This window comes from Anopheles nili, chromosome 3 (assembly GCF_943737925.1).
Source record: "Anopheles nili chromosome 3, idAnoNiliSN_F5_01, whole genome shotgun sequence".
Lineage (NCBI taxonomy): Eukaryota > Metazoa > Arthropoda > Insecta > Diptera > Culicidae > Anopheles > Anopheles nili.
In genome coordinates, this window is record NC_071292.1 from 61399562 (window position 1) to 61415085 (window position 15524).

General features: G+C 48.6%; 1 protein-coding gene across 1 annotated transcript in view; it reads right to left on the reverse strand.

Moving 5' to 3' along the window:
* Positions 1-8264, reverse strand: part of LOC128724762 (acid sphingomyelinase-like phosphodiesterase 3a) — a 51302-nt gene extending 43038 nt beyond the window's left edge. Inside the window, exon 1 of the mRNA XM_053818484.1 lies at positions 8129-8264. Coding sequence (XP_053674459.1) covers positions 8129-8264 — 136 coding nt within the window. The remainder of the gene's footprint in view (positions 1-8128) is intronic.
* Between the last annotated feature and the right edge of the window lie 7260 nt (positions 8265-15524).

Sequence of the window (15524 nt, forward strand, 5' to 3'; positions counted from 1 at the left end):
ATGCTTCCCGTGGAGTTGTGTGAACGTGTGTTTGTGTGTGTGTAAATGGCAGGAAAGCATTTTGCGCTGCGTCAGCGTCGGGTGGCTTTCGTGCTCGATTTAATTGATACGCCACAGCGCCACGGGCACACTCATTTCACTTTGTGGTCCATTTTCTTGCTGGCCGCCACTGATGAATAGGGCAAATTTTTTTCCGTGCATTTGACGGGACTTAAACTCGCGGATAGAGCTTGCGCTTGAGTCTTGCCGAATCAGGACACGAAGTTTCCGAGCTATTTTTTTTTCTGCGCTTGTAACTCCGGTCATCTGCTTTGATGGTTTTGATGGATCAGGTGGAAATTCCGTTCTCAATCGTCGCCATAGCAACACAGCCTGGATGTCAAAATATCTCGCAAGGAAAATTGAAAGCAATATAATTGCCATGCTACGCTTCCGCTAGCGGATAGTGATAAATTGGCGTAGCGAATAGGTGCGAACGAACGTTTCGCCAGCGCTAAGGATGAAAACTTTTCCTATTCCCAACAACAAAAAAAGGGAAAAAAATGCCTCCCCAAGCTCGTTAGCATGCTCACGTGCGTCACATTTATCAATAACGCCATCAGTATCCGATTGGCACACTCCACTGACCGGCGCCGGTTCCGCCAGCAAGTTTTTTGGGGGGTGCGCTAAAAAGCGAAAGAACGAAGAAGAAGAAAAAAAAACCCCATGCCATAATTATTCGACGCCACGCGACGCCACTTCCATTTTTCGCGATTTTCACGCACCAAAGATCCACTTTCCCAGTCCCCAGTCGCATAAGACGCGCCACGATAGCACGACATCATTATCGCGCTCATCGCGCCAACAATGGCATCATTATCGTCCCGGGGTAGCATCGCTTCCACATGCGGCTCCCCAATTATCGGGCCAAGCCCGGAGACGATGGATGGCACCGGGCGTCTCTGTCTAGCGCGGGAGTTATGAAAATTCCGTCACGATTTAGATCAACGCCACCGATGACGAGCGCCATCCCAGTGGCCCCGGGATGGTGGGTCGCTTCTCATTCCGTAGGATGGTGATACTTTTCTTCGCCGTTTTCATCGTGCTTTTTTTGTCCGTTCCCCCACTTTGCGCTTTTTTTTATCCGTGCTATGGCACGTTGGCGCGATGGAAGCGGGTGAAAACGCAAACGAAGAAAAAAAAGCCAAAAGCACCAGTCGGAAACTGGCGACGCCAATCGAAGCCAACAAATTACGCAATTAATAATCTTGTCTCATAAATTCCGAACTTCCCACGTTCGGGTTTCCCACGGTCGGGCGGCTTTCGAGGATGCCCGTTTGGACCCGGATCGTGGACCCGACCGCCAAGGATGGTGATAACGTGGCGGAACGACATCGGAACCGAAATCGCACGCAGGCACCCTGTCCCAGACCCGGACGCCATGGACCATCGAGGCCTATAAATAACGAGCATTTGAATAATAACGACATTAGAGAATCAAATTTGAATAAATTAAGAAGCGCACATCAATCCACCGGATGAAGCGAGCGGAACGACCGGCTTCCGGGGTTCGAGAACCCAGCCCTCGAGTTGGTCGAAGAGTTGAGTTTCTTCCCAACAAGCGACAGATTTCGGGTGCTCGCTTGTGCGAGAGATGATGAATAAGTGCGCGAGAACACGAGACAGAAAAGCAGATAGTGAGAAAGGAGAGAGAGCAAGAGAGAAAGATATCGAGGGTGAGGGTAAACAGATAAAGGAATCAAGCAAAAGGCCGCCCGCCACTCGGGAAACCGCTTCCAAGGATCCACTCTAGAGGACAGTTTATTAGCCGGATCGAGTATCAAGTGACACTTAGTGGCTTCTGAGAAGCAATCGAGACGAGACTTCTCACCACCCGTACGGGAACACTGTGATGAAAATTCATCGTCCGCTGGCCCATTCGGGGACTGGCCAGAGGATGAAACCACGGAAAGGGAGAGATTCGTCCTGAACAAAAAAAAAAAGGGAACCCAACCGACGCAAGCAGACGCAAGCAAACGAACAATTCGATTAAACAAAGATTAGAGCTTAAGCCGGGGGCCGAGTTTATCGAGGATGTTATTACGGCGAGTGCTCGTGGTAATGTCCTGCCAACCGAGCGAGGATGTCGTGCTCCTGTAGGAACGCAAGAACCAACCGAGAGATAACAACCGAAACACACCCTAAAACATAGACCCAAGCTTTTGGGGGCAAGTGAACCCAAACACCGGTCGGAGGCAAATGAGAATTTGATGATCCCGCTATTGCCACCTCAGGACCCGTGGCCAAGGCCTATCGGTTCGGGCACAAACAAACAGGTACAAACCGCCCAAAACGGAGCCCACCATTGTTGTCTGGCTGGCTCGCACACCCACACACACGATGGGGATAGGCTGGAAATTGTCATCTTCCACCCGCACCCGTTGGCTGGTGGGAGGCAAAAAAAAAAACATCGAGCCTTGTGGAATGAAAGCGCCAGAAGCCTCGAGCAGAATCGACTCCCCGGGTGCTTCATCGACCGCTTGCAAAACAAACGAACGCAAACGAGACCGGAAAATCATCGTTTCGCTGATTTCAGGTTTTTGTTTCAACCCCTAAACGGCCCCCGTTGCTGGCTGCTGCTGCTGCTGCTGGTACTTCCTGGCCATAGGCTGGGTGGCTAGGTCGTGTTCGAGTCGCTTTTCTCCCTGCAGTTGCCTTCACCGGCTCGGGGGCCCCCCAAAATACGTAGAGGCCTCTCGCCGAAAGGCTCATTTCTCTTGTACTCGGCAGTCTCATTTTCCGGCAAATTGCAGAGGTCGTTCGATGGAGCAGATTGTTATTTAAATCAGTTTCCGCCTGTCACCGCCTGCCACGTGGTCGGTGTGTGTCCCGGGACCTGCGACTGCCGAGGCCTTGATTTTTGTTTTTGTTTGCGCCATTCGCCCACCGTGGTTGGGTCGCTTGTTTTGTTCAGGTTCTGTTCCCAAGCCCAAGCCTGGCGTGGAACGTGAGTACTTGCCCCGGTGGTGCCGCACATTACCATAAATGGGGAAGGTTGTCGGAATGGTCGGAATCTTCGCTCTGGTGCCTGGGGGATGAGAAGACCGAAAACACATTCCTCCCGCGGGGGCCCAAGCCTTGGGGGTCGGGAATTGTTGTTCTGCGGTTTTGTGCACTTGCTTTCCTGGGTGGTTTGATGGGTGTGTTATTGATAGACCGGTGGTGGCGTTCGTTTAGCGATTTTTCGTTCTCCCAGGCGAAAATTCAATCATCGATCTGTTGTTTTCCTTCGAACAGCCTGCTCATTGCTTAACACAGGCGCATAGAGGTGGTTTTTACTGGCGTTAAATTTCGATTTTTTAACTCTATAAAATTGCCCAAAATTAACCCAAAAAACTCGTTGCTTGTCGTGAAAAAGCTTCCAACTGAAGCTGCTTCAATTCAGTGGCATTTTTATAAGCAATCACCCGGGAGGCATTTTTCTGATTCATTCCTATCGCGTTTTCTTTTTTATTTGCTGCCACTCATTTCATGACCCATTCGGCCCAGTCTCAAACCGCAGCATAATCAATCAATGCTATCAATCAACGTCATTGCTTTCGGGCATCACTGGTTTGAGAGCCCCGGATCGCATTCTTCTCGTACGGCTTCCCAGTTCGCGAAAGCAGCCGGAAAAGCGCACCTCGGAAAATATGCCCCAGTCCCAAGGCGTTCGTGCGAATGAGGCTAAAGAAGCGAGTGTGGGTTTCGATGCGCGATATAATGTTGATAAAAATACCGGACCGCGGCGCGCGAATTATATATCCATTTATTTGCGTTCGAAAAATTTGATTTATTTCGATCTCGGACGTATTCATTTCCATCTCGCACCCGCACCGTTTAAATCATGCGGTGGTCTGGCCTTTTTTTGATGTGGAATTGTCATCAAAGGCTCGTGCATGCGATAGCCACGTTTTTCGGATGGCCACGTTGGTACGACTGCTGCTACTGCAACGGTCACTCGTCGATGCATCGAATAAGCTCGTTCGTTGGAAGCTGACCAGCATAACAGACCACGGAGGGAGGAATCGATCCACGGCCGGTAAGCGGAATTTCGATTTTCATTAAATTTGCTCCAACACACCGTGGGATGAAAGGGCGAACAAAAAGCTCCAATCCTAAGCCTTGCCGGCGGCAGCTTAGCAGAAAGCGGATTTTAAAGCACTCAAGCTTTCTCTGGAAGTGCGTGTCCAAAAGTCCCAACACACAACGAGCCGAAAAAAAAATCAGCACACGATTCCGATAAAAATAGACCCTCGCAAATGGACTCGCGCAATCTGGCCCAAACCCATGCTAGGCATAAAATTGCATGCAAATGCATCATCACGCGGACTCTCCGTCGCACCAGTGCCGCTAGATTGGCTCACTTGGCAGCGGTGTTTCCAGGAACACCCTCGTTAAGGCGGCACCAAACCGACCGGACCGACGTCAGAAAGCAACCCCATTCGAGCCTCATCCGTGCTTTCACGAGCGAAAGTATCGTTCCGTGTCATGGGCGGGTGTATTAATTTTTTTTTCCTTTTGGTTAGCTTCACCGATCACATCACGTGCATTACCATCGCGCGTGGTGACATTGTTCTCGCCGTGTGATGTGAAGTCGATTCCACGGCCGGGCCGACGTCAGCACACGCTATGTCCGTACGCGGCCGAGCACGGAAAAAGGCGACATTTGTCATCGTATTTGCTCTTGAGCGAGCATCGGCCGGATCGATCGCCGTATTTTGTCATAAATTCGATTGCGGCGAACCCTGCAAGGGAGGTTTGATTTCGGGGACGAGATAGTCTAAAAGCGGCTCTATACCGGTGCATATGTCTCGCGGCAATGTTTCATGTTCGATAGATATGAATGCACCGGGCTAGCGGGTCAATATTTGATGAGAGATTGAGTGAAAGCGCACGAAAAATAAAACAAGATCGAGATGAGCCTTGAATTCTTTCCAGCAGCAATTTTTGAGCACCTGATAGCGATAACCATTCCGCGATACCGATGGAATGGATACCGATCGTTTGATAAAGCAATCTGTGCCGGTTTGCAAGGAAATAAAATAAATAAAACACAAATCCTGCATGGCTGCACGGTTTGAGCATCGAAAAAAAAGAAACGGAAGAATTCAAAGCCCCACATTCGTAGCCTTATCTCAATAATGATTTATGACAAATTGATGGATTGGCGAAGCTCGCTCGAGGCGGATCGGGTGCCATTCGTTTTTCAGGATGCATCGCACATGCTCCACGAATCTGTCAGCTAGCCAGTTGACAGCCTACGGTTGACGAATTGATTCGCAATCCTGCCCGCAGGAGCCGCTACCGCGCGTTGTGTGATTTCTCGTGTGTCAATCAGAAACAGCTCGTACGTACGTAATGGAGAACGCTGCTGAATTTGGGACAAGGATCGATTCCCGTTGCAATGGCATGAAAACGAATCCGTTGGCTGATTCATTAGGAGCGATCTATTTTTGACTATCTAAAAGGATTCTTTTTTTTTTTTATCTAAACACACTCGTCATAAAGCTTCGTTCGTGGTCTGAAGCAGCGTTTTCCACGAAGGGGAAAAAAAAACAACATGCTATCAATTACGCCCAGCGTATGCTACCGCAGTTAAGCCGTCACTGTCGATTCGCGCAATATTAGCCGATCTGTGATTGTGTGCTCGCACAATGAAGTCCCCCAGCGTGTGATCAGGTAATTGAAATGCGTGCTCCTGTCTCGTGCGCCTAGCTGGGATTTTCAATAACGTCTCCAGTCGGCACCACGCCATTACATGCGCGTTAAACCGTTCGCCCGCCATCGAATGGCAATGATGTCGCTGCACGTACGAGCATTATCATTTATCGCAAATTACCGGCAACTTTTGCGCGCGCTCGCTCACCCACGCAACGGGCGAGATATCAGACTGTGAGGGTGAGAAAACGTTTCCTCCCTCACCACATCGTTTTGAGATAACCGAACGCGCCCGGGCACACGAGACACCACGTGGGAGAGCGGTTGGGCAAAGCGCGACACACTTCTTCATTGGCAATCGAAACTCAACAGCCTATTGATTACCGCCAGCCCGGCTCACTCCACCAAAGCCGCGCGTGGGTGAATGCGAAAAAAAGGGAAAAAAAGGAAGCACAAAACGTTCCGGTACGTTTCATGGGAAAATTTTCCCGGAAGCGGAAGGCGCGCAAAACGACGCCGATGACGGTGCAGCACGGACGAGCAAACATAATGTCACGGTTTCCCCGGCCGTTCGAAGCTGGCTGGGAAAATCAGGCCAATGGTTCGCAGTCGATGGATGGAGTCGGAAAATGAAAATGGAGAAAGCACGGGCTCGCATCCTGCCCGCGGCTCGGAGCGCCAGCAAACAGTGCCTTGTATCATTCGTGGCTGGTGGGCGGAACGAGCGATTAGGATGGCAAATTATTTCTTCCTGATCACGCTCTTCCGACTCCGTTCGCCCGTTTTCCCCGGACACGGAAGAATGGCAAGCAACCAAAGCAAGGAAAAATCCGCGAGGAAAAAAAAACCCCAACCACCCCAGGCCGGCGTACAAACGACAATTGTGAAATAGTTATGCACCGAGCACAATTAATTTCCGCTCGGCATAAATAGTGAAGCGCTTGGAATCCGCACAATCCGGTTCGCGTTCCACGAAGGCACGTTCCAAGGACGGTTCGATTTGGATCGGGTGACGAGCGAGTCGCCCTTGAACGAGGGAAAACAGCATGAGGGAAAATAATAACAAAAAAATACGCCTCGTTATGTGCAGCATCGATGAGCTAAGAGAGAGAGAGAGAGAGCAGAGAGAGAGAAAAAGGGGGCCGATTGGCATAGAAAATGCGGACAACTGTCCACACAAACGCGCCCCCTCCGTTCGCTCAGCTAAGCTCGTGCTTGGCTAAACGACGTCCAATCACGCACGGTACCGAGCGATTGGGCTGGGCGGTTCGGTGACATGCACCGGAAAATGCCACGGCAACACTTTTCCCACCCCACTTGGCTGGCTTGGCAACAGAAGCAGCAGCAGCAGCAGCAGCAGCAGCAGCCGAAAGGGATCAGGAAATTGCCGGGAAAGTTTTCCAGTTTAATATTTATGAAGCAGAATTAGAGCGGCTGGAAAACCGCAAACCGGGCGCCAGTGGCGGTTTCGTGCGGGGTTTATCTGCAATATGAATGAGAACACATCATCCGCGCGCGCTGATGGCGTACGGGTCTGTATGGAGTCCGTGGAGGCTCGAATCTGGCCGGCCATCATCCGCTGCGGTGGATAACGCTGCGGTTTGCTTCCGCACCGAACGCTCGCAGGCCCACCGGAGGCATAGCTGCAGATGGCTCCGATCCCAGGGGCAGAAATCAGAAAGCCACCGGTGGGACGAACGACATTCCGCCCGGGGGATTTTTCATGTGCACGTGCTGCGTTAAGTAGCGTGGCCTCGCGGGAAATTTCGCATAGCTATCATTAACCGGTAGCGTGTGTGTGCGAGAGAGAGAGAGAGAGAGAGAGAGAAAGAGGGGCACACGGATCGTTGAAGAATGCCCCATTAATGATTTATGTCAATCGATTGTTCTCTCACGCCCGTCGACCCGGGTTTGGCGAAAGTGAGCTTTATTTTGTGTTGCCTCATCAAATGCAAATGTAACGCAAATGTTCTGAAACTGCGTGCCCGGGGAGGATGGGCAAAGCGGCATTAGAGAGGGGGCCTCGTGGGAAGCTTTCACTGAACAAATGCAATTTTAATGAGCCATCTCCATCGCGCAAAGACCTCCTGTGATCCCGGCCATGATGGATCACGGGGTTGCCATGGCGAGAAGGCGTTGGCGTAGCTTGCTTTGTTGCGTCATGTTTATGCGGTAATTGGTATGGAGTTTTCGTGTGCTGTCTTTTTAAAATGGCGTATCCGTTGCTCCCGTCCACCGAATTCTACTGCAGCTGTGCCGCGCACATGGTGATCGATTTAATGATGACGGTGATCCCGTTGCCCCGGGAGGAGAAATTGAATGATTAATGCCAAATGACAGGCTAAAGGAACAGCATAAAAAAAAAGCATGACTGCCTTTGATTGGGTGCCTGACTCCGCTTATCGTCTTCTCTGATAAACAGACACACGTAACATTTTGGCACACTTACCTATCCGTGCATCGGTCAGCTTAACACAGCACGTTGCTACCAGGAAGCACACCCATGTTAACGCTATGCCCGGGAAGACCTTCAATAGCCTATTGAGGTCCATTGTAAGTGTCCCAGCATATCCATTATGTGTCATGTAATCAACATGGAAACGGAGCAGATCTTTCCGCTGACCGCATTCGACGCACTGAGGAATTTTCGCTGCCTCGCCGGCACTGGTTCACTTTCTCGCCGGCTTTCCGGGAACGGGATGTGGGCTATTTTCCGGCTGGCAGCAGCCGCCCGGGTAATTCGACTCTACTGTTCACTACGGCTCGTCACTACACTGCACTGTGCTTGCGCTTGTGCTCACAATTTTCACTCACTTCACCACTTCTGATGAGTTTTGCACGCCTGTTCGGTTTCGGTACCTATTCACATCCTACTGTGCACGCGTGGAGAGAAAACAATGACCATGAGACCATTCTGCTGACAAATGCACATCACCACTGGAGTGGCGTGGGACGGAGAGTATCCTCGCACGTGCTGTCTCTGTGCCGGTTCCGGTCCAAGAAAGTATCAACTGGTTTCACGGAAATCGACAGGAGACAGGGCACCGTTTGTTTGTGTTTCGAGTTACTGTTAAATGCTACACTAGCACGAGGAACACGCCTGCTGCGTTAACTTTTTCGTGGAAGCTACTTTCGGTTGGTATGTTGTTCCCAAACAACAATTTTCACTTTCCTCACAGCAACTTTTGTCGCACTTTATTCTGAGAAACAGTTGGCTGCAGTTAATCGGTGATTCGAAAGTGGCTTCTCGAACGTACGCAACAGCTTGTGGTTCACGCACGCGGTTCAGCCGGCACGCACCTTGTGGGGGCAATCACGTTGTGAGAAACTCCAGAAGGTGTCACGTGTACCGGAAGTGAACGTGTTCGATTAAAAATTAAAAGCTCCGCATAATCGTATAGGGAAAGTGCGGGTGCCGGAACAAAACGATGGTCAAGTGGGAAAGCTCAGTTGGAAGTTTCTTCCGCTTTGCTCAGACAGCATGCGGACCCTTCGAAATGTTCGAGGTCTTAATAATCATCGAACATGGCACCAGTGGTTCGTTCATATTTTACATCCAGCTCTAGTTGATACATTAGTTAAAAACCCCCTTCTAATGCATGTCAACAGTTATCAGAAGCAGAAGGGGAAAAAAAAGAAAGGGAACCTTTCACAATTCACCCTGTGTCAGCAAAAACTTTCATGAGGCTGCTCTAAAATCGCTCCCCTTGAAAAAAGCCCCTTCTTTATGTCATTTTAATCCATTAAATTGGAACCACTCGTGCACGCCAAAGTTCTTAATCCATTAAAATGAAAAGGTCTAAAAATCGGTGCTCGCACAACACGACGGCCCATGAACTGTTCGCCTTGAGCAGTAGATTACGATTATTGCTCCGGGTTTTTCGGCACACAAGCGGGTCGGTAAGGCCTGCCTGCATAGTTTCGCTTCAACTCGTTTGCCGGGTGGTGCGTGTGGTGTTACTCGCTTCAACTTCAGCCAGGCGGATTGTGATCCTGCGGAAAGAAAAAGGAAAGCGAAGAAACAAACGGATACATAAAATCAGTATGGAATCCAAACAGGACCGGAAAGTTGCGAGCGGTGTTGACTTTCGTGTCTTTTTTTTTCTTCGTTCAGCTGCGCTCTTTTTTTTCCACCCCCTCACCCGATTATGAGCTTTGTTTTTATGGAGGTTGAATTAATTTTGCAGCAAGCTAAGTCTTTAATGGGGCCCGTTTTTTTTCCCCGTCCCACGTGAGCTGGAGTGAAAGTTCTTATCGTTTGTGTCGTTAAACCCTAAATGCAATACCGAGGCCAAGGAAAGAACGTTGAGAAAAAAAAGTGAAAGAAACTAAGGCGGAAATAAAAAGATCAAAACCGGGGAAGTTCGACGGAAAGGCACGGCAAAGACGGCTTACGACGCGAAGGGTTTTATTGCGGCACCGGGAACGCTGGTGGTACACGATTCAATACTAAACTTTCGGTTTTTACTCCCAGACACGATTGCGAAGCCACCGTTTCGCTGGCTTATTTCAATGGGTTTGCGTGGTGTGCGCTTTAATTGAATGTAAAAAAAAAACACAAACGCATCCTTAATGAATTGGGGAGCCTTTTCTTTCTCGCTCATTCTCTTTGCTGTTCGTACGCCTTCTCTAAACATGAAGCTGAAAGGCTAAATAAATTCCTACTGAATTATTCCCTAGCCCGCAAACAAACATCATTTCGATGTGACCCTCTTGTAAGGCTCACAACCGCCATCAGGTCTCCGATGCGTCCTTAATTACGTAATCAAGGGCAAAAAACGGGCCTTTCGCAGAAGCCTTTCGCATCGTAAAAATCGTTTCTTCATGAAACCGGCCACAGCGGCATGTTTATCTTTCGACCCCGAAGCAAAAATTATCCAATCATCTCGACACAAACGCCGTGCCCGTGCCTGGCGGACCGTGCAGCGTTGTGGTGCGTTTTCACGAGTGCAAATTTCGGTCCCTTCTGCCCTTTCGGTCGTGGCTGCGGTACTATGCCACGGTGCCAGGCCGCAATTGTGCCGTTTATTATTCATCGCAATTTGTGGCCCCAATTGGGCCTTGCCAAACAAATCATATCCATTTATTCCGCGGCACCGTTTCGATCCATCGGGGCTCGGTCCCGATCGGGTGGCGCAAAGGATTCACCAACCGGACGGAACTAACCGGCCCGGCACGCTTCATCCGTGGGCTGGGAAGAGCCCCAAATCACCGGGAAGCATAATTGCTGGCACAAAGCGAACACGCCCGTGGGTTGAGGGTGAAATTGTGGCATCCTGTCCGCTGGACGCCGGGGCTTCAACGCCGGGGGTCGAGATTGCAGTTATAGATAAAAACGCCAACCGCGAGACGGTGGCTTTCGGTCACGTTCGCAACCGAAGCACCTCAAGCACTGACTTATGCTAACGACTTAAGTATGGAGGCATTTGACGTCGATGACGACGACGACGACGACGACGACAACGGCACGGATGGACGATGACGAAGTTGGTTTTTTCGGACGTACCAACCGAAAAGCGGACAACAGAGCACCAACGACGTCCGATCGTCCTTTCGCACGTCCGTCTCTCACCCAAAGAAGCCATCCTTATGCTTTCGCTTTTTGTGATGGTGTACGTGGGGGTGGGGGGGGGGAGAAAAATCTCCCACCCTCACCGAAAACGAGCGAATAAAGCCCGTCGAGTGATTGGTAAAAATTACATAAAGAACCAGACGAGAGTTTAGTGAAATTGCTCATTTCCTTCCGCGGCCACCTGCGAGTGGGTGGAACGCGTTGTCGCACCACCTTCGGTGCCACTTTTGCGAGCGGTTCTTTGCCTATCGGATAAAAAGCCCTCCAAGAAAACCACCCCTCCCCCGGTCGGGCATCGAAACAAAGCACCCGCTCAAGCGGTCCCACTAAAGGCAAACAGGACATGGCACCGCGAGGTTCACTGTTGAACGAGGGCGGCCGTTTGCATTTTCCTGGGAAAGCGAAAAAGAACGCACCAAACGAACGGCCGTGACTCCGAGGGTTGCGTTCACCCGTAACAGACGCGAACTGCGTAGACCTCGCCCGGTCATAAATGCTTACCGGCGCATTAGCACAGTGGGTACTCCTATATAAATACCGGGATAAAAGTCTAGCGCCAATATATACTGGAAAATTTAAATGGAACGTACAAATTGGTAGTGTTGGAAACGGCGATACAATATAAGTTTGGAGTAATTTTCTTACATTATTATTTATTATAGTGGCGGCCTGACCTTTAAACTGCGTTATTCATAATACAAAATAGCATACATAATATAAAATTTATTCCACAGTTAACAATTCCGAGCTTTCGAATTTCAAAACTCCAATTTTACAAATTCCATGGCTGGTGGGCATATCCTCCCATTAACCGTATGGATTGCACTTTATCCCGGGCGGGCAAGGTTAGTTTATCTATGCAATTCTGCTGGACCTATGCTATTCCTCTCTCCTTCAGAGGACTCTTTCGAATTGCAGGTCTTGTTGTTCAACCAGTTTGATTTCTTCGGCCTCCTGTCCTGGATTGGAAAATTTGAGGGTATTTAGGATATAGGGAGGTAGGGAATCAGATGACCAAGTCTTGGCCGAAGCAAACCAATGAATTGCTCTTAGATAGCTCACGAATGGAGATCTCCGACAGCTTTAGAACAGCCTCAATTGCACCCAATAAAGCTGAAGGCGCGATCCACATTGGTGCCATGCAGATATCCCTCGGAGCCCGCATATATTCGTGAGGTAGGATAGAATAGGAGGAAATTCGTTCCTTTCAACTAAATAATCGATGTTATCACTTGGTATTGGGAAAATCCTTTCCAAAAACTCACGAATTTGCACGCAAATCATGTGAAAAATTCGATAAGGGTCAACCGAACTCATATAAAAAAAACCACGTGACGCACCCTGCTCGCTAATCGAGAGGATTTTGACGACGGATTTTGAACGCCAAAATCGCCAAATTTGAATTCGCTAGTAACGAGAGATCATGCGTCGAGGAGGATGCATGTATCAGCCGGCTTTCGATTCGAACATCACTTGTCACCCAAGGGTTACCAAATTTAATGGATTTCCCCTCCGAATGTTATCAGTACATATTGCCGATCTTTCCGGCGCATGATAATCAGCATCCTATCTCGTTTGCTCTCGTTTGCTATCGATCGGTTTGCTCAACGCACACTGTACGGTATTACGGCGCGTCGTATCTTGCCGGTCATAATTCGGTCGCAGCTTCTCGCCGGTCATAATAAATTGTCTGGCTGCGTACATAAAATGCTTTTTCGATACAAAACATAGCAGCAAACTGCGTGCGATAAATTTCTGTTACTTAAACCACTGTTCCCCATATCATTGAGCATCTTTTTATCACAAAACTATATTAAACTAGCGGGATATCAAACACGGTGTCCATCTAGCACGCATCACTCCATAGTGCAAGCAATGTCACCTCCTATGCGCGCCTGGTACAAAATATAGTAGCTGCGTTCCTTGTTACGCTCACGTGCTTCTCTCGTTAGCCGAAATAGTCGCACATGGCGCACGCTTTTTTATCAGCAGTGCCAACTGAGGCGTCGTTGCGCGTGGTTCTGCGCACATGGATTTTACAGAATTCTCTAGATGGGCTACCAATACTGAAGCGGAAACCGGAATTTATATGAAAAAAAAACACGTGACGCACCCTGCTTGCTTATCGGGAGAATTTCGACGACGGATTTTGAACGCCAAAAGCGACAAATTTCATATTGTGAGTAACAAGAGATCATGCGTCGAAGAGGTTGCATGCACCAGCCGGACTACCACACTAAATTTAATGGATTTCCCCTCCAAATGTTATCAGTACATATCGCCGATCTTTCCGGCGCATGATAATCAGCATCCTATCTCGTTTGCTCTCGTTTGCTATGGATCGGTTTGTTCTAAGCACACTGTACGGTATTACGGAGCGTCGTATCTAGCTGGTCAAAATTTGGTCGTAGTATATCGCCGGACATAATAAATTGTCTACCTGCCTACATTAAATCCTCTTTTGATACAAAACAAAGCAGCATTGGTTTAGATAAAAGAAATTTATCGCACACCATTTGCAGATTTGATTTGTATCAAAAAATTATCTAATGTTTGCAGCTGCGACCGAATTATGACCAGCAAGATGCAACGCTCAAGAAGATCCTACAGTGTGCGTAGAGCAATCCGATCCATAGCGAACGAGAGCAAACGAGATAGGATGCTGATTATCATGCGTCGGAAAGATCGGCGATATGTACTGATAACATTTGGAGGGGAAATCCATTAAATTTAGTGTGATGAACCAGCTGGCACAAGCAACCTCTTTGACGCATGATCTCTTGTTACTCATGATATGAAATTTTTCGCTTTTAGCGTTCAAAATCCGTCGTCAAAATTCTCCCGATTAGCAGCGTGCGTTCAAATCGTTCCGATATTGGTGGCTAATCGAAAGGATTTTTGTGATATCGACACGCGCAAAAACCAAGCGCAACGACGCCTCAGTTGGCACTGCTGATAAAAAAGCGTGCGCCATGTGCTTAAAGATTACTATTTCGGATAACGGAAGCAGCACGTGAGCGTAACAAGGACAAGCTGCTATATTTTGTACCAGGCGCGCGTAGGGCGTGACCATTTCTTGCACTGTGGAGTACTGCGTGTTAGTTGGACACCGTGTTTGATCATTCCGCTATTTTCATATAGTTTTGTGATAAAAAGATGCTTAATAATATCGGGAGTAGTTGTTTCAATAACAGAAATTTATCGCAAGCAGTTTGCTGATATTTTTTATATCGAAAAAACAATTTTATGTACGCAGCCACACAATTTATTATGACCGGCAAAATACTGCGACCGAATTATGACCAGTAAGATACGACGCTCAGTAAGATCCTACAGTGTGCGTAGAGCAATCCGATCCATACCAAACGAGAGCAAACGAGATAGGATGCTGATTATCATGCGCCAGAAAGAACAGCGATATGTACTGATAACATTCGGAGGGGAAATCCATTAAATTTAGTGTGGTAGTCCGGCTGGTGCATGCAACCTCTTCGACGCATGATCTCTCGTTACTCACAATATGAAATTTGTCGCTTTTGGCGTTCAAAATCCGTCGTCAAAATCCTCCCGATTAGCAAGCAGCGTGCGTCACGTGTTTTTTTTCATATAAATCCGGTTTCCGCTTCAGTATTGGTAGCCCATCTAGAGAATTCTGTAAAATCCATGTGCGCAAGAACCAAGCGCAACGACGCCTCAGTTGGCACTGCTGATAAAAAAGCGTGCGCCATGTGCTTAAAGACTACTATTCCGGCTAACGAGAGAAGCACGTGAGCGTAACAAGGAACGCAGCTACTATATTTTGTACCAGGCGCGCATAGGAGGTGACATTGCTTGCACTATGGAGTGATGCGTGCTAGATGGACACCGTGTTTGATATCCCGCTAGTTTAATATAGTTTTGTGATAAAAAGATGCTCAATGATATGGGGAACAGTGGTTTAAGTAACAGAAATTTATCGCACGCAGTTTGCTGCTATGTTTTGTATCGAAAAATCATTTTATGTACGCAACCACACAATTTATTATGACCGGCGAGATGCTGCGACCGAATTATGACCGGCAAGATACGACGCTCCGTAATACCGTACAGTGTGCGTAGAGCAATGCGATCGATAGCAAACGAGAGCAAACGAGATAGGATGCTGATTATCATGCGCCGAAAAGATCGGCGATATGTACTGATAACATTCGGAGGGGAAATCCATTAAATTTGGTAACCCTTGAGTGACAAGTGATGTTCGAAACGGAATGCGGCTGGTGCATGCATCCTCTTC